The 19,497-nt window shown below is 41.4% G+C and overlaps 1 protein-coding gene across 1 annotated transcript in view; it reads left to right on the forward strand.

Moving 5' to 3' along the window:
- Positions 1-8,026: 8,026 nt before the first annotated feature.
- rtn4rl1b (reticulon 4 receptor-like 1b) overlaps positions 8,027-19,497 on the forward strand; it is an 88,541-nt gene continuing 77,070 nt past the window's right edge. Inside the window, exon 1 of the mRNA XM_042486975.1 lies at positions 8,027-8,081. Within this exon, the coding sequence (XP_042342909.1) occupies positions 8,027-8,081 (55 nt within the window). The remainder of the gene's footprint in view (positions 8,082-19,497) is intronic.

Raw genomic sequence — 19,497 nt, forward strand, 5'->3', positions numbered from 1 at the left:
AAAATACCTCTCTATGAAATGCAAGTTTTTTGTTTTTTTCTTCAATGATGAACACAACCTAAAAAGCAAGCCTCAGATCATTTATGCTCTGTTGCTGCCCACAATATTCTGACTGTGCCCTGGGGACACTCAACTCCATCAAACAGGAGAAACAAACAGAATCAGCTGCAAACAGAGTGTCTGCTCCTGCTGTGTAGCAGAGTATGTCCTCGGCTGGTGGAGCTCAAGATTTTTGTGTGTGCGTGTGCAGGGGACACGTCTGTGTGAAGTGAAAAGTGACGAATGAGAATCGATGCTCATTAGTTTCTTCCTGACAGTAACATTTGAGGGTTACACCTATAACAGATCTCTGACAGAAAATAACATTCCTGCTTTTGTGGGGTGACCGACTTTGAGGGAAAAAAAAAAATAGACTGCTCCGTCAGAGTGTATTCTCGAACAGCTGACAGACAGTCTGATATTGCCTCAGTGTTTGTGTGTATTGGGGTAAGATGAGTAAAAAAAGGATCAAAGTGCTATGTGGTTTCACTGGTGGAGGGAAGCACACGTTACCCAGCATGTTTGGTGTTTGCGGAGTCTTCTCAGCTCCTTGTTGTTACTGAAGCGTCCGACACAGATGCATGATTGACTGTGGCCAAAATATCGCCGCTGACTGTGCTGAGCTGGACTGTTTTGTTGCTGTGCAGACAGACAAGCAGGCTGAGCTCCTCTGGTGTGTCTATCTAGCAGACCGGAGCGCTCCAGTCAAGCTCAGCCGGCCGCTGCAGCCTGTCTCCGCTTTTTTGCGCCAGCTCGGAATCTGGCTGTGCTACATCTGGCAGTGACCCAGCTCTAGAGCCACCTTGCCATGACAGACAAAGTCCTGAAAGATTGATGAGCAGCCAGAGCATGGGACAGTCTCGCAGATGCAGGGAACTGCTAATGGAACCCTCAGACGCATCCCAACTGGACCCATCTCGTCCTGACTCGACACATCCAGCTCTCATATCGTTCAATCTTCTAAATTTCTCCTCCTCGTTCACTCAGGCTGCTGTGGAATATGATTCTCTACCTTGTCAGCATGACTGTCATAATGATTATTCTAATTTCGATCCATGGTTTTCCCTGTGCCCTCTTAAGGGCTTTAAACACACTTGAACTTTGATTAACCCTAATTCAACCACAAAAGGTCACTATAGAGGCTTTGTGAGGTGACTGTCAGTTTGAATTAATGCATATAATAAAAAAACCTTCTTGAACTCTCAGCTTTATTGTCAACAAAAGGAATGAATAAACTGAACAGTCCATTTGGCAGTCATACATGTGCTGTAATTGACTCTTGATTTGTAGGCCATTTGTTTACAATGTTATTTTAATGGGTAATTGAGTCAGCATGCACAACTTTTTTTATGATTTGGCAATATTTAAAGGTCCAATGTATAGGATTTAGATGGATATATTGGCAGAAATGGAATATATTATATTAAGTTTGTGTACTTTAGTGTATAATTGTCATGTTATTGTTAACTTAGAATGAGCTGTTTATATCTATATAGGGTTCTAGGTCCTCATTCATGGTATATGCTATGTTTCTATAGTAGCCAAGAACATACAAACCCAACACTGGCTCTAGATAGCGCGATTCGTGTTTCTGCGTCAGCCACTGTAGTTGGCAGCCTCTTTGCAATAAGCAGGGTTTCCCAAATATTCATTTATTTGTGGTGGCCTGCCAAGATTGGCACATTTGCCACCACATATCAATTTTACATAATTAGAGCTGGACTGTTCATAAGGGGTGCTACTGGAATATAATTACAATTTGGTTACTGATGTCACTACACTGTCAGAGTGCAGAGTGAAATGTGGGCACAGACAGAGCAGCAGAGCACCAGGCACAGTGAAAATGAAACTTAAGCATTCATTAAGCTGGGTATAAAAGTTTGCTTTTTGCAGCAGTTGCTCCTCTCATACATCGATTGGCTCAGCTTTAAATTATCTACCCAGGATGTCACAAACTCAAACTACTGCTGAGGGACAAAAGAACTCAAGAGAAGCTCTCCCTGTATTGCATAATCGGATTTGCAAAAACGTTAAAAAAAGGGACACAAGTTACACATAAAGTTTGCTTGTTCTAGTGAGTAAGAGACCTCTGCAAATAATGCTGATGGTAAAAACCTCTTTAACAATAAACACTGAAGGAAGTCTTAGCAGGAGGCCATGCTGAGCATATTAGAGAAGTTTTAACTGGTTGCAATCTGCTGAATGACACTCAATCCTATACACTGCTCCTTTAATTTTCTTATTTGAATGGTTTAATCTGTAAAACTACTGCTTGCAGGTCAAGATAAAGTCCTACAGTACCACAGACAGGCACGTTTTCACGCTTTCTGATGACAGTGTAATTGCACTACCACTGAAAATTCATCAAAAGCAAGGCCACCCTGAAATAATGCAAAAAGCATGCCACATTACACACTGCTCCTGACTCACACAGGAATGGATGATGTAGGTCAATTTTTACCAGACTTGATTGAGTAGAGAGCCAACCGTCCATGCAGAGCAAAGTGCAGCGTGTCGCAAAACTCACTTTAATGAATTTCAATCTGCCACCCAGTCCCCCTACCACCCACCCACCTGTAAAAAACATACTCAAAATGGCTACAGGAAGTGTTATGGTGAAAAATCACAAAGTTGCCAGATACGGCGGTGATTTTGATGAATTTCCTCATCAAAGACTCGTCACGCCATATGGCAGATCTCCATTATGCATCTGACCTTCTCCTGTTAAATACCTTGATTCATAGCAGCAAGGTAAGCAGATAACGGCCTTCAGTCGCACTGCTGGGGCAAGAAAGCTCCTATAAACTAATGTTCTTATCAAACTGTCTCCGCAGTGCAAAACAAAGTAAGGCTGCCCCTTCAAGAGATTTGAATCATCAGTCGGAGACAACTCAGTTGACTGAGATTGCCTCAAGTCAGGCTGTGTGCAGTGTATTTCTGGGGACGTTTTGGTGTCCACATTTTGCTGCAGAGTGAGCGTTCTTGACTTTCACAGGACATACAGGCGGTGAATGACAAGGAAGAAATACTTGTCAAGAAGGGAGAAATAGGCTGCTCTTCTGCTTAGAAGTGGTGATTTTACAGATCATGTAAAGTTAATATGATGCCTTGTCTGGCTTTTGTTTGATTTTTAGTGTGACCCATTGTTAGCGCTGTTAGCCTATTTACTATATTGAATGAATGCTGCTGTCATGCTGCACGTCCCGCTGAGCCTCATTCAAACTTAAATACTTTATATGGAAAACAAAACAAATCTTCAAATATTCGTATTGAACAGCCAACAGAGCACAACGTAGCAGAACAAAACCAAAAGAAAATTGTCTCTCTTTCCTCTTCGAGCTGACGGTCTTGTGTACCGGTCAGTGCTGAGCACTTTTTAATTTATGATGTAATCTTTTTCCATTCCAATAAATCACACCCGAAGGGGCACCCAGCTTGAAGATCATTTCATATTAAAAAAAAAAAGAAGAAAAAAAAGTCTGGGGGAAAAAGACCCCCCCCCCCCCACCAGGTTTATATGAAAATCCATTAAGAATATCTCACTGGCAGTATTGTTCCCCTTTCCAGCTGTGAGATGGGTTCAGATTCCAGAGGTTCCCACTCCAGATGCTACACTTTCCATAACAATGTCTCCTCCCTTTATCATGCAGATGAAGGGTAATGGATGTGGTAGATTGGTACATTGATCCAGGAAAACACACGTTCCGAAGAATTCCAGGGATAAATAAGTGTTGAGTGCTGGCATGTGCAAAAAGAGCTTTACTTTTAGCTCTTAATAAAACGCGGTACTGGTTATTACTTCATATAAGATCTGGCGCCCTCCCCAATTCATGACTGAACCCTGGGCCGCACATAACCTGCACAGGGTATTGGGGACCGTGGCTTGACTGGACAGGCTGGGCGTGCATGGGTGGCTTTGGAGAAGTGGTGTTTACCAGAGTCGGCTTTGAGAAGAGGGATTAGTCTTCTTCCTCTTAAGCAGTGGGCAGTGGGCTCTGGCTCTGCTGCTGAAGCAGCCAGCACTCCACTCAGCCAGATAAAGCAGGCAGAAATGGCTCCTGAAGCAGCTCACAGCATATGCTAACACACACACACACACACCAGAATATACTCTTACAAACACACAAATAGGCAAAAATGCAAGTGTGCATGTGCAAATAAAGATATAAGCACAAATGTTTTTTTTAAATACAAGATGGTTCTTTCTCAAAAAAGCACTATAAATCTTGTTTTCTACCCCTCTTCAGTTTTAAATACCTGATTACAGTTTGCTGTGTGTTTCAGTGTGCCATGTAAATACACACTGAATAATGACAACGCAAACACAGAAACTCATGAGCGTGAATTAAATGGCTTACTTGTGGGTGGGATTAGAGACAACGAGGGGAGTCATAAATGAAGAAAGATAAATGGCGAAATGAGGAGCGATGAAGAGAAGAGGATTGGAGGCGCCAGACGTGCAGAGGAGGCAGAAGCGGGTTCCCACAGAGTAATGTGAGAGCAGAGGAGGTTGTGAGAGGTATGATGCAAGGGATTGGATCTTTCAAACGGTAATCGCTTAGCTACCCAAAGGGGACAACTCCCTCTTTCCCGCTCCCTCTCTCTGCTCACTCCCTTGTCAGGACGAGGAGGAACAGGCGCTGGATTGAAATGTAAAAGAGTCAGAGGATCAGAGACAGGTGGAAAATGAGAGGAGCAAAGGGCAGAGTGGGGAAGAGATGAGGCAGAAATGGTGCTGGGTCCCTGCGCTTGAGCGGGGTAGAGGTGGAGTGTTTGCGCATGTGTGCGGTTCGCATGCTTGCTGGCTTGTGCACGTGTGCATTCTTGTTTATGAGCAGGTCTCAAGAGACAGCGTGTAGATTATTGTTAGAGAAGTCCTATCCTATTGAATCACTCCACAGGCCCAGCCGGGTATCTCCCGGGAATGTGGGGAAAAGAAGAATGAGTAAAAAGTAGAATGATATCCATCAGTAATATAAACAGCTGGAGGTGAGGCTGGGACCAGGAAGCACTCAGTGCTGACTCCCCTGACAGTCGGCTCGAGGGAGCCCCACCATGTCATCACTGTGTGAATCTTACGCCCTTACAGCACAGCATGCAACCAGATATAATAGATTTGAGGGGAATTAGATTGGCCGCTCAAGGGTTAAGATAGTTAAAATACAGAAATGAGATGAAAAGTGAGACCACCACATCTAATGGAGCCATTTTTAAAGCTAGAAGTTAACTCCTGTAAACTAAAAGAGAAAATTATTAAAACAAAAAAAGGTATTAATAAATAAAACGAGAATTACTTTTACTTCTCCGCTAAACTCACCCAGAAATTACTGGCCAGCTCTATTTGGCCCCATTTAAAGAGAAACCAGGCTAACGCCCCAACAACTGCACTCATTACATCCTTTCATCGCTCTATTGTAAGGCAAATGGTGCATAAGGATGCACTCCATCCTGTGTGCTTGATGCATGTATTATGTGCAGGCATACATTTTTGAGTACTAACAATATGAATTATTCATTGACCTAATTATGGCCATGACTCATTAACGTATACATGGTGCACTATGCTGATATTCAAAGAAAGAATGGCTATGAATCATGGATAGCCCACTGTGAACACACATCAATCAGCAATGCCTTGTTCAATAAATAGGCAGTAATTGGGCCCAAAGAAAGTTAGAGATTTGCGGGCAGACCTTATTAAATTTAAAGAAAGGTTCTCATTCATCCCCAACTGGAAATGATACTTTTTCTGTGTTCTGGCCTATTTAAATAAAGTGAACATATATTTTGCATGGCTGCGAGCCATTTTTTGGAAGCCTATGATTTAATTTTTGCAACATCAGGGTGAGAGAAGAGATGAAGTTCATGAGGTCTTGCATGGCAGTAAACAACATCATTACAAAAAGTTCGCCTAATCAAACAACAAAACATGCTGCTTGTATGGTAATTGCCATCCAAAAAGACCCATACAAGCACTGTCTGATCTGCCCCTGCTATCTGCAGGACGTTATCTGTAGAAGCCACCCAAAACAGTTAAAAAGATCACAGCTTGTCAGGTTTAGGTACTAAAAAGGACTTTCTTAGGTTAAGTAGAGAGATGTCTTCTGTCACACATGCACTGCAAACCTGAAATTATCTTCACTTCACACAGAGGAGCTGCATGTGAGAAAAAGGTATACAAATCATTCGGATTTAACGTTATTTGGACTTAACCCTGCCAGTTCCATAGTACAGAGTCTGTGTGATGTCCTTTTCATCCCAAACCTGAATAAAGCAGGTCATTATGCAGAGAATTCACAGTGAGCAAGTGGCGTGTTGATGACCATTGTATCATGGGAAACAAACATCCAAAGGGTGAAGAAGAAAGGTCATTTACACAAAGACTACAACAAAAATGTCTAAGTGGAAAGATGACAAGATTTGGGAACTTCTGTTGACAAATTCAAGGAACAACAAGAGCCTCGGATGTTTATGAACCAATTATAATGCAGCTTTGGGACCACAGGGTAATCCATGCCATGTCCTGCCCCCTGCATGCTCTATTCAAGCGCCACCCCTCGCCTAAACTCAACACAGTATTTCCTGTTGTGTGCTACATGTGTGAGGGGGAAAGTCCGTCAATGTCCAAACCTGATTTTCCTGGCACTGTCCGCAGTTATGTGAAAAAACGGCTAAAGTTATTTTCAGGAAAGAAGAAGCCAACAGCAGCCTGCCGCGCCAAAGTCCAACATTTTGTTGAGCCTTGCAAACACTCCAACTTCTTCCTTCTGCTGATGGTAAATGGACCTGTACATGTATAGCACCTTTCTAGTCTTCCAACCACTCAAAGTGCTTTTACACTGCTGCCACCTGCTACTCAGTTTTAAACATTCACCTTCACTCACACACCAGTGGCACGACAACTGTGGGCAGTTTGGGTTCAAACCAGGATTTCAGAACATCACAATGTCACGCTATCGCCTCCTCTGCTTCCATGACACAAGAGTCCTTTGACACCTGAACAAATTGGCTTGATTTCTTTCAAAAGCATGAAAAGAAGGCAATGACCAACAAATTAGCAACAAATTAATGAAAAGTTACAAGAAAATTTGCCTGAAAATTAGCAACAAAAAAAAGCAAAGAAATTATCTGAATAACAATCAAAAAACAACATTTTCCCCTTGATATAATCTTGTGATATTTCTCTCTCTCTCGTTTTTTAACATTAATTTTCAGGTTGATTTCTTGTAATCTTCACCAATTCCATGCTATTTGCTCATTGCCTTTGTTTAAAATTTTGAAGAGAATTCTATCTTTTTGCTCAGGTTTCAAAGGTTGTGAAAAGCATCTGAATGCAGCACAAGGGAAACTGATGTCGATCAAGGTTTCAAAGGGTTAAACACATTACGTTTTTGGTATTTACTAAAACGATTGATGCTGACATTTTTTTAGAACCATTTCCAAAGTTACATCTCCATGTTCCTGCAGCTGAATGCAGGGCGGAAATAGTCTCAGCTCTCTGACACCTCAAATGTCAGCATCTGCTGCTGAACGGCAATCCTTTTTGTTGTGAGAAATGACCAACTTCACAGAATCCTTTTCACAATGTCAGTGTTTGCTCTCTGTTTGTCTTCTAGATTAGGCTGCCTGAAAACAGCACTCATCAATTCTTTTCATCGGATGACTAAAATATACATTTTCTAAAATGCACCACTGACGCGACTGTTGAAAATGTCTCCCTGCTGCAGATTTAAAAAAAATAAATAAATAAATAAAGAAGTCGAGCTGTTCACAGTGACGGATCTCAAGATGAAGATGCGCTAGATCTCAAGTATAGAGTCTGCAGGCAGATTTTAATAGCACACTGAAATAAACTGAATTGCTGCCTGGAAGGTAAAAAACAAAAAATCAGTCAAGAAACTTATGGTTTTCTTTGGAAATTGTTCACGGTAATGTAAAGCCACTTCTGTGCATCACTTTAAAGTTTTAGTGGAAGCACTTACCCATAATGGGCCGTGCTCTCTTCATCTCTTCATCACCCCAGCTACCAACTTACACATCTGGTGAGCAGATAGAGGCTTTTCCTCCAGGCTCATCATTAGCACCAAACATGGGGACTGGCTCATTTGATCAGATTTCCCCCCTCCCCACTACACATGTTCTTGCCCATCTCATTTCCAGCATTACCAGCACCACCACCCTCTGCTCTGTCTGTCTCTTCTCGCCTGGCAGCTTCTGAACAAGGGAGTCTATTTTCAGAGGAATGCCTGAGAGAAGGCATCAGAAATAATGACAGGAACATTTAATAATGTAGAGAGGAGGATGGCTAAATGCTTTGTAGCAGCTTCAGGGAGATAACAAACTCAACCATAGGTCTGAAGCAGTAAATACACGATAAGGAGATGGGTAGATTGTGTTCAAAGCGTGTCTACTATTATTTTTCACTCTTTCATGGAATAAGTGTGGGTGGGAGTGAAGATGGTGGAGGGTCTGGTGGTTTCTAATGAAAAAAGAAAAGTCTAAATGGAGGTATATTTCCTGCAGGGAGAGAGAGAGACGGTGTGTTTGTGTGGACGTCGGAGCATGTATCATGTGTATACTTGCTCACATTTATTGATCAATAATCTTGGACTTCCTGACCCCTTTTAGCACTGTCAGTCAGGCAGCTTATTCTCACCCAAACGCCCCCTCAGTGCTGATTGAATGTCAGTGTTGAGGTCGTGCAGCGCTGCGGTTCTACTTGACTTACCAAGTGCAGCACATCTTGGAAGTATTTTATATTTTTTAATTTCCTGCCTCTGCCATGCACACTAATTCTGCACCAGTGGGTAAGGACACACTTCAACATAACCCTTCAAGACTGCAGCCTTCATGCTGAATAAGATACAGCAGTAGAGATCAGAAAGTGCTTCATGAAACAACAAACTGCACATTTTCCTGGATATATTGACCTGATGTGTTCTTCTGTTCCCTTCACTTGTTGTTTATTACCTGAAGGGCTCAAAGGGGTTAAATCATGTTGCTTTTGCTCCATGTCATATTTGCCTTTTGTGGGTATTTTTGTGCTTAGCTGATTTATAGAGCCTGTCAGCAAATAAAACTCTCACTGTTTCATCAAGTGGCTTCCTGTCTTGTTTATTTTTTTGGAGTTAATGGGCCCGCTTGGAAGCCCAATTTCCCCCTGCTCGTGAATGAAAGCCTACATGTTGAAAAGTAATTTTATTGCTAAGTTGCCATGAGCTTTCATTTCCAGGACAGCTCGTTATATCTATCATTAATACTGTTTCATTTATCATCTTTGAGAGACGATTCAACAGAAGAAAACAGCAAAGCTGTAACGCTGTTAGCCTCATATCTGCTGATGTGTGAAACAGTTTGAACTAGGGCTGTGTCAATACATCAGTCTGGGTGGATATGTTGATTCAATGATCAATGATGCAATTTTAAACGGACATGGTAAAGGGACTTGGACTTGCTTAGTGCGTTTCTCGTCTACAGACCATTCAAAGCGCTTTTACACTGCATGTCACATCAACCCATTCACACACACATTCATACAATGATGGCCATGGCTTACAAGGTGCCACCTGCTACTCAGTTAAACATTCATATGCAACCACACACTAATAGCTCAGCCTCTGGGGGAAATTTTCAGATCTTACCCAAGCATACTCGACATGCCAGAGGTCAAATCACCAATCTTACGAATAGCAGACAACTTCTTCTACCTCCTGAGCTACAGCCATGATGCAAACTGAAAACACTGATACATATTAGCTTTTTGAAGATAAACCTTTATTTTGAAATTCCCACCGTTAGTCTGTGTCACCACTCCCCTCCAAGTACGCCTCCTTCCAAAACATTCAAACATGCTAGCGGCCAAGTGCCAGGCAGATAATGGCAAACAGCTAAGAAAAAGACAATAAAGAAATTTACAAACGGTCTAGTACTGATCCCCGGCCGCTGAATTGAATTTAAATCGTACTGGTATATGTCGTGATATTGTATCGATGTCCAAAGAATCAAGATCAGCATTGTCACAAAACATAATTTCATCTCTACATGGTGATTTCTATTTGAATCAGTTTCATGACTAATTTTCTGCAGTGTCGATACACTGGTACCAGCTGCTCTTTCTCACTCTCTTAATGTTAATATTTACTACTATCTCTACTACTAACCAAGAAAAGTGAATTTGTCATGTCATAGCCTTGTTATATTTATCTTTTCCTTGATGATAATGATAAATGATAATAATAATATTTTCCCCGTGGAATCGAAAATGGTATCAAGTATTGATATCTTCCCAGGTATTTTATCAAAGTTAGAAATCCCAGTATGGTGACGAAACTATATCGTATCCCAATGAAACATGTTGTTTGCACCCCTAGTATAAATCTCTCAATACTAAAGTTTAGTTAACAATGCAAATCATTTATAAATCAATGCAAAATGAACAGAACTGTCTCTTGTCTCAGATAAGGTTCATATTGCACATGCAGCATTTCATTTTTCAGATTCACAGTTTAACAGATTGGCTGGGAAAAAAACATTTAAGAGTCGTTTAGCCACTTTTGTTACCTGCTTGATTTCAGGGGCAACTGAATGCATCATGTCCTCCCTATGATGAAACTTTACAAGTGAATGGTGAAATTACCTCCACAACTGAGGCAACTTTTGGCACTCCATTAACTGTAGTTGGCAGCTGCACATATATTCACAGTCAAAACATCCCGTGAGAATCAGAAAGCGTGTAACGAATGAGGAAGCAATCACGCTAAAAAAAAACACTTCTCTCCTATCTGAAATTTAAAAGAGCCCTACAACTTTATCAGAAGAATCTAGTTGAAATTACAGCGAGAACTAACTGTTTTCTGTTTGTATTGATGTGACCTGATTCTGTCAGCTCCCAATTAGCCATCTCTGTGGCCTGTTTTCAACTCTTTTTTATAAGTGTAGACTGTCACAATCACACTAATGGACACACAGAGTAATTACAGGTTGAGAAAGAAAGCAGATGACAGCTTGAGGAAATTGGTCACATTTAGATACACACTAAAATTTCACTATTATGCTGAATATGACAATATTTAGAATTTGATACAGGTCATGTCGAAAGCATGAAATATTCGAATAAGGCCTTTTTCTGAATAACGCATTTTTCAGTTGAGACATGGGATATGCTGATTTGCAGGTTTTAAGAGCATTCCTTTGGCATGTAGACAGACAGACACATTTGGAAAATGCAGATCTACTGGGGTTTTTAACCACCGTTTTTGGCACGCTGGCTTTTGTCTGTTTACAGTTGGCTCTATGTGTTGTACACAAACCAATTTGCAAAAAAAAAAAAAAAAAAAGAGAGACACACCTTCTTTTAAACATTATGAAAGACTTGACTATCAACATATTTGATATGCACAAATATCACAATGTTGACTTTTTTTAAGAAAGTGGTTGAAAGAATGAAAAAGGGAGGCTGTGTTTGCATGGTCGAACAAGTCAGCCATCAGTGAAAAAACTTTGAAAAACATTATGCAAAGCAGCAAAGTGGCACAAGCAACTCAAGCTGTTAAACTTTTTTCACATTTTGATGTGATGAATTGCATGTCACAGCATGTTAATCAGATATGTAGGGCTGCATGTGAACATGAATATTAGTGGAATATTCATTTTTAGTGAGCCATACAATGTAAACAACTTAGTCGGAAAATGTTCTTTTGGGGAATAAGGACAAACACAGGTATATTTTGTGCTTGTGAACGCCGTGAATGCAACACTAACTGCTCATATATGTGTGTGCCTGTGTGGGTGTGTGTTTGGCACATGTGCTTTTGTGTGTGACCCATTATTGACAAAGAGGCCAAAGACCTGCCCCTCGGAGCCTATTTGTGGTTTGCTTAGCTCTAAGTGAAAGCTTCAGCGGTTTTTATCATCTCTCCCTCTCTGACTCTGTCTGATTCAGGTTTGATTCACACTCCTCCTACTCTATCAAAACCACTAATGAACTTGACTCCCCCCTGAACTTCATAAGAAAGCCCCTTATCCCTTTCAAATAGGCTTTCACTTGCACAATAGCTGTATGCAGCAGTCATTTTGTTCACACCACAATGCAGCTATGAGTACCAGAGAGCTTACAATATTATAAATGTTTTGGGATTCCAATATGGCTGCATTATAACTCATGTAATCGGATAGCCTCTGAAACAGTTGTTTTAAGGCTGAATATTGCTCGGTCTCTGCACGCATTTTCTCTGCTGGTGCTCCAGAGGCATGTATTAAATCGGTTTTGACTGTCCCTGTTCGATGTCTGGTTCCAGGCTTTTTAGCTCCTAAGGGAGCCTTCCAATAGCTGAAGCCTTTCAGGTTGAATTCTGTTTAGATGAGCAATGTTATCTGTGACTGTGTGAGCCTGAACGGTACAGGGGCCTGTGAGGGAGCAGATTGGAGTGTGTGATAAAGGGTCATTAACCAGGCCACTCTTTATTTTAGTATCTCACATATCTGCATGTACACACACAGTGTATGCTGCATACACTTCAAGCTACGCCCCCAGCTCCATGTCACACTGGCCGGTTTTAATACAAAATAACGCCAGACAACAGATAAGAGATAGTCCCCTGAATGCTCACCAAGGACAAGAGTGTAAATTGTTTTATATTCAGAGAAAATGGTATCTGTACTTGCCTACGAGACAGTGCATGTGTGTGTGCAATTTATTTTTACTCTGGCATCATCCACTACCAGACATGGAGGACATCAGCACACATACTGTACAGATTCTGAGGTGCCCTTGCTGCAGTAACGTTGGGTGCTCTCACTGCCAGGGACAAACCGGTTACTGTTCCAGTCAGACTTCCCACCCAAAGAGCCCATATGCCAACTTGTGCTGGCTGGCTGCGCTGAGTAAAGGCTGACATGAGGAAAATCAGCAGACGAATTTCTAGATGCAAAGCCGCTGGTATTTTATTCCCCTTTATCAGTAGGATGTTTGTTTTCATGGATGGCTGCAGCAGAGGTCATAATCACACACAGAAAAACAAAGAGCACATGGGTGACTGGAGGGAGAGCGAGGGGGAGAGCTTGTTGTGCTGCGTGATGTCGTTATGCGGGCCATTTACATATCAGGATTTACCTTGATAAAGACAAGCAAAGGAAGAGATTAACAGCGTGTGTAAGAACACAAACGGAACAATTGAAAATGCAAACAGATCATGAAATGCAATTAATTCTATTAGTTGGACATTCCCAGAGGAGCAGTGATAAAGCCGAACACTAACGGATGTGTCAACAGACAGCGTCAGCAGAAACAGGGGCACGGAAACATTTGTGTGGGAACCAGCCTTGGATGCAAACACCATGAACAAGCCAAGGCTTCTGCAATGACTCTTTATGTATTTTATCATTGTTTTTGTAGATAGAATCAGACAAGATAACAAGTGTAAGTGTTTTCAAGGAGGAAAAAAGTACAATCAGAAGGTTGTTTGAATTTACACAAGATGAGAACAGGCTGCAGACGCAGGTGCAGTGATAGCACTGAAAGACATGTTCTGTTTGCTCTGTTTAAAGTGGCTACAGGGTGGTGACCGTATACAGTTTCATGTACATTTGTTTTGGTGAGACACAATTAATGGAGGCCACCTCTTTATAGTTACCCTAATAATTCTTGGCATGAAGTGAAGAGCTATTTAAATAACAATCTTGTCACGAAAATTCGTTATCATTAGTTTTTTCTTTACCTGTAACGTCAATGTAATTTAACTCCTCTGTTTGCTCTCTCTGTCCTCTGTCACCTCTTTGACTGCAGCAGTTGAAGCTTTTCTTGTCTATTTCTTGTCTGCCACATCTATTTCAAACAGGAATGTGCAAAACTAATTACAAAATGTCCCTGAGTACTTGTATCTGCATGGATCTCTTGTTCTGTATTGATCTTTATTTAGCAGCAAATAGCCCTCTGGCTGTGCAGAGGTGTTGGTAAGAACTGTGGAAAACTGCACATTTGTCACTGTTGGCTGATTTAAAGAAATGCTTAATTTCATTCTGTGTAGGTAAAGCAACAGACCTATTTGGTGTTGAATGGCAATAAATAACTGCGTGAGCTCTGGCTTTCACAGCGATGAATCAAAGCTAGAAAATGACCCTCCATCACCTCACTGGAAGCCAGTCATGCACACTACTGGGTTGAGATATGTTTATTCGAGTACTGTGAGCAAAATGTTGTTTTCTGTTCTTGCAGCTTGCAGTTTATGTGATGTTGAAGTGTAAGAAACAGCAAAGTTGAAAATGTCTCTTTTGTTAGCTGTGAGTAATAATCTTTCAAACTAGTTCAAGGGACCCATAGAAATACATTAATAACCTTAAGGTTATTGATGTATATTTAAACTCTAGGGATGGGCCAATACGATATTTTTGAGTCCAGTTTAATATTAAGCCAAGCAGTGAAGTGGACCAGATGACTGAATTTTGACCTCTAGATCCAGTCTCACTTGTCTTAGCAGCTGTGTGTCCTAACAGGAAACGAACATCCAACTATCGCATTGCATTATGTGACATCAGAGCTCTATGTCCACAATGAATACATTGAATATTCACTTCCATAATGTAATGTAAATGTAAAAATGTAAGCTATGCACTCAAGATCACACTGGAGATGTAACCACTTCAAAGATGAGATGGTAGCCTATTTGCTACCATCTTACGTTTGTACTATTTAAACAGAAAACTCTTTAATTTTGTGAAATTTAGTAGAAAAAAGAAACAATGAAGCCAGCAGTAACAGTACATTGTTATTAGTGATGGTTGTGCACAAGAAAATTTCAGCTCACTGACAATCTTCCTTAAACCAGCTGCCATGTTAATTTGGATTTTGCAGTGAAATAAGGACAGATACTATAAATAATTTCACTTTTCAACTTTATGAATCAGTCACTCTTCGTTCATTGCGGCGCTTTCAAAGCAAGCATCACAAAGAAACAGAAACAGCACGTCTGATGAATGTTCAGCTTAAAATGGCACGCCCAGTAGCCAACAGCCTGTTAGAACACCTCTTTCCCAGCTTTAAATATCAAATGTAACCATATTGATACAGTTTTTTTTTTTTTTTAGTATGACTCTGCTATGTCACCTCTTGTCACCCCCAAAAACACCTGAACTTTATAGTAACCAAACACAACCTGTGTAGCTGTTATCCCATCCCACCTCTACTGAAATTGAATTTCTTTCAAGGCAGTAAATTGCGCACAGCGTGTCAGACACCAGTGGTACCATCCGTCCATTCACAAACGCAATATCATGTTAATCAAGTTGTCACATTGCTAATCACAGATGCAACACAACTTAGATTTAGCGCTGTGCCGCTGTCTGCACAGATTGCTGATTTTTTAATTTGCCAGAATGTGCCATGATGACAAATACCGGTTCAGTGGGTTGCTTAAAAGCTGAAAAACACCCAACTCTAGTAAAAGGAGATGTGCCAGGTGAGCCGAAGTAAGCTGGGTTTCGAATGTCTCAAGCACATTGCTCTTGACCAAGCCAGACTATTGACCAGTGAGACGAATAGAAGTGTGATTAGAAAATCTCTCCATTACCTAACCCTGCCTTTTGAGCAAAGGGTGGTGTGAGGGACTCTGTTATATCTTCCAACAGGGCTAAGGAAAAAGACCCTGTCAAATCCTCAGATAGAGGCTGAGCTTGCACCTAGAGGGAAGTGAGCGAATGATGAATGTTTTAGAAGCTAGCGCTCCAGGAACTGGGAATTTTACAGGCCATCAGCACGGGGTTGAATTGGACCAGACAGTCGCCAGGGAGACACCAATCTCAAGAGGAGGAAATCTAGGCTGCACACAGAACAAGAGTTGTAAGGCTCTGCCTGCTTCACAGTTACTTTGACAATCTCAAGAGGTTTTTCAAAGCTGGGAGTCAAGGCAATTAGTAATTATGGCTTTTTTCCTCCTCGAAGAAGAACTAAGGAAAAATATGTTCCTATAATATGTGATAGTGGAGAGGTCTGAAGGTACCTTGATCTGAATTAGGCAGTTTTGTTCTGAGTTTCAAGGTTTCAAGGCTACTCGAAAAATAAAGTGTAACTTACAGAACAGCCAGAAGAGAAAAGTTGTTCAGGTATTGAAATGAAGTCAGAATCACTTTTTGCCAAATCTCAGCTTTTGCTATTGCCAATAGACAGCACCTGCCATTTTTCATTTGATTGTTTTTGTTAGTCGAGCCTCAATGCAGCAATACATGACTGTAAAATAAATATGGCAACATATTTTTCTATACACAAAGCACATCAGTGCTGTTTAAAGAAATGTTAAACTAACCTGCTTTGACCATAAATGAAGGCGACTCCTGTAAATAATTAATCACGTGCTGCTTTTGACTGTAACCTATGCAGACGTGTACGGAATATAACTGTGATTCACGACTGTGTGGTACAAAGTGGTTTTGCTCTGAAAGGACTATCGTGAGGAGAGGATAGAAAAAAAAGAAATGACCTTGAGCAAGTCTTTAGTGTTGGATGTATTTTCTTTCCCTTGGTGAAATTGCTCCGCTGCACATCCCTTTTCAATATTTCAATGGGGACAAGATTTTGTTTGCCACATGTTCACCGAGATCATGCACTACTCAGTATGTCTATCCACGCCCCCCTTTTATAAATAATTCGGCAAAGTGTGGCTAAGCCAAAACACCCTTATGCCTATAGGTCATTTTTTCTCAGGAAGCAAAAACATATTGACTCGTCTTTTCTATTTACACCCTCTTCCTTCACTCAGTTTTCCCAGGTTCCATTGTCTTGTCACATTTTGCCTCTCCATCTATCCGTCTCTCCCCACCCTCTTACATCCTTCATTCACTCACTCCTTCAAGCACAAAGAAACATGTCTTGGCTCTCAAAAAAATTGTGCCCATGCACTAAAACTGTCACTGGTCCTCTTGTCCTACTGTTTCTGGGGTGATGAAATATTTAAACAACATTTCTGCTCTTATTTAATTGCATGTCAACACGCCCTCCACAAAGACTCAAAATGATCTGTCGGGTTAGGATGCATGCTTCAGTCTGTCTGGGGTCAGCAATGTTTTTAAAAAACCCAGCAGACTGGAAAGTGATGGGTTAAGCATGAGACTGTTGAGTGTGGGCATGTCGGTTGCAACAACACCATAAGTAATTCATAGGTTGTGTTCTAACCTACTGGGATAAAGTTGCCCTTCAGATGCCCTTAATCTTGGAATTCCATCCTCCAGGATTTCCTCACATACATTAATAGTATCACAGCAGGACTTTTTGCATGTGGTGCATTGACTGGTGAGCGAGGAAGCCTGTCAAGATGACATCCATCTATTACAGTATATATAGACTCAGTCAGGGGCTATGTAACTTCAAAATCTATGTACACATGTGTTTGTGTATTTGTGGCTTTGAGGAAAATTACATGGTCCAGCTGTGCTGGATGTGTTACTGCGGGTGATTCATCGATCGGCAATATCAGGATCAGAATCACCTTTGTTGGCCATGTATGCGAGCACGTACAAGGAATTTGACTCCACATGTTTGCATTGCTCTTATATACTCACATAGACATAACAGCTAGCAACAAAGACAACAAAGCCGGACAAATAGGGGTTTAGAATAGATAGATAATAATGGATTTCAAAAATAGTTCTTTCTGAATTCCTGACTGTCCATTGCCGTCTGCGAAATACCCTTAATTCTACAAATTTCACCTCTGGGGACAATAAAATGTATCTCATCTAATCCAATCTTACCTCACTGTCTTCCAGTTAGAAGACATTTTTGGTTGCTGTTTTTTTCTTCTTTGAGTTAGCTGCCAGCTGCTTTTAAAGTCACCCAGCAATGGGTCACACATATAACACATCGTCACACCCGTCACATCCTGGTGGCTGTCCCTTCTTAATGCCATGATACTATTTTGCACCTCCTTTTATTATACTTGGCACCTTTTTTAAAAAAATATTTTTTCGATTTTTAATTTTTTTTTACAATTTATATTGTTCTTTTGCTGATTATCCTGTACCTCCTAGCTGCCGTAACAATGCAAATTTCCCCATTGTGGGACTAATAGAGGATTATCTTATTTTATCTTATCTCATCTTTTACACAGACATCGATTTGGCACTACCTCTGCTGCCAGATTAAAGACAGACAACTCTCTCTCGACTCTATGACCGCACAGTCTATACAGAACAGTGATACGGAAAAACAGCATAACATTACCACCTTGGAGAGGGAGTGTAAAAGGTTAAGCTTATGCTGAAAGTTTTAGCTCCTGGAAGAAAGTGGATCCCCAAAAACTGATGAGGTACAGCAGAGTGATGTTCAAAATGGTAACAGTGTGCAGTTTTGGTGTTTCTCATCCTGAAGTCTACTTTAACCTTCACATATTTTAGAGCGTTCAGCTCCACCAGCACCAGCTATTTAACCTCTTGTCTGTATGTAAACTCGTCACTGTTCAAGTTAAGGCTAATGACCATTATATCATCTGCAAGTTTCAGGAGTTTAACAGACGGGTCTTCTGAGGTGCAGTCATTGGTGTAGAGGGAGAAGAGTTATTCGGAGACCACACATCCCTGTGGCGTGTACGTGCTGATGGTCTTGTTGCTGGATGTGATTTTCCCTGGCCTCATCTGCTGACAGTGAGTTGGGTGACTTTGGTAGGAATAATGACTGGGATGATGGTGTTGAACACTGAGCTGAAGCCCACAGGATTCTTGCCTATGTCTCTGGGGAGTCGAGGTGTTGCAGGATGTAGTGCAGACCCATGCTCACTGCATCATCACCTGACCCTTAATATCTTTCAGGAGGTTCAAAGGAGTTCATGACCACAGATGTCAGTGTAACGGGCATGTAGACATTTAATCTTGTGATGGAGGGATTCTTGCTGATCGTGATGATGGTGAAGAGCATGAAGCAGGAGGGGGCTTCACACAGCTTCAGTGATCTGTTCATGATTTGCGTGAAGATGGGGGACCAGCTGGTCAGAGCAGACTTTCAGGCAGGAAGGTGACCCACCGTCTGGGCCTGGTGCTTTTTTTGTCTTGTGTCTGTGAAAGAGCTGTGGCGCATCCTCTTCACAGATCCTCTGTGCAGGTGGAGGGGTCAGTGGAAAAGGTATCAGGGTGAGCCACGGGGTTCAGTTGGTTGTGTGATGTCTGAGTTGGAGTGGGATAGGGGTGTGAAAGTGGGCTTATCAAACCTGCATTGAAAAAACACTCAGGTCATCGGCCAGCTGGTGACTGTCCACAGTGTGAGGGGATTGTTTCCTGTAGTTTTGTCACTCCACATGGACCACAGGGTCATTGGCTGAAAACCTGTTTTTCAGCTTTTCAGAGTTGCTACTCCGATCTCCTTTGTCAGTGTGTTTCTGGCATGGATGTACAGGATTTCTGTACGACTGATATGGCAAAGTCTGCCTCAACAGTGACTGTCTAGACGTAGCGAGGTGGTGAGGAATACAAAGGTAGAAA

Source organism: Plectropomus leopardus, chromosome 5 (genome assembly GCF_008729295.1).
Source record: "Plectropomus leopardus isolate mb chromosome 5, YSFRI_Pleo_2.0, whole genome shotgun sequence".
Lineage (NCBI taxonomy): Eukaryota > Metazoa > Chordata > Actinopteri > Perciformes > Serranidae > Plectropomus > Plectropomus leopardus.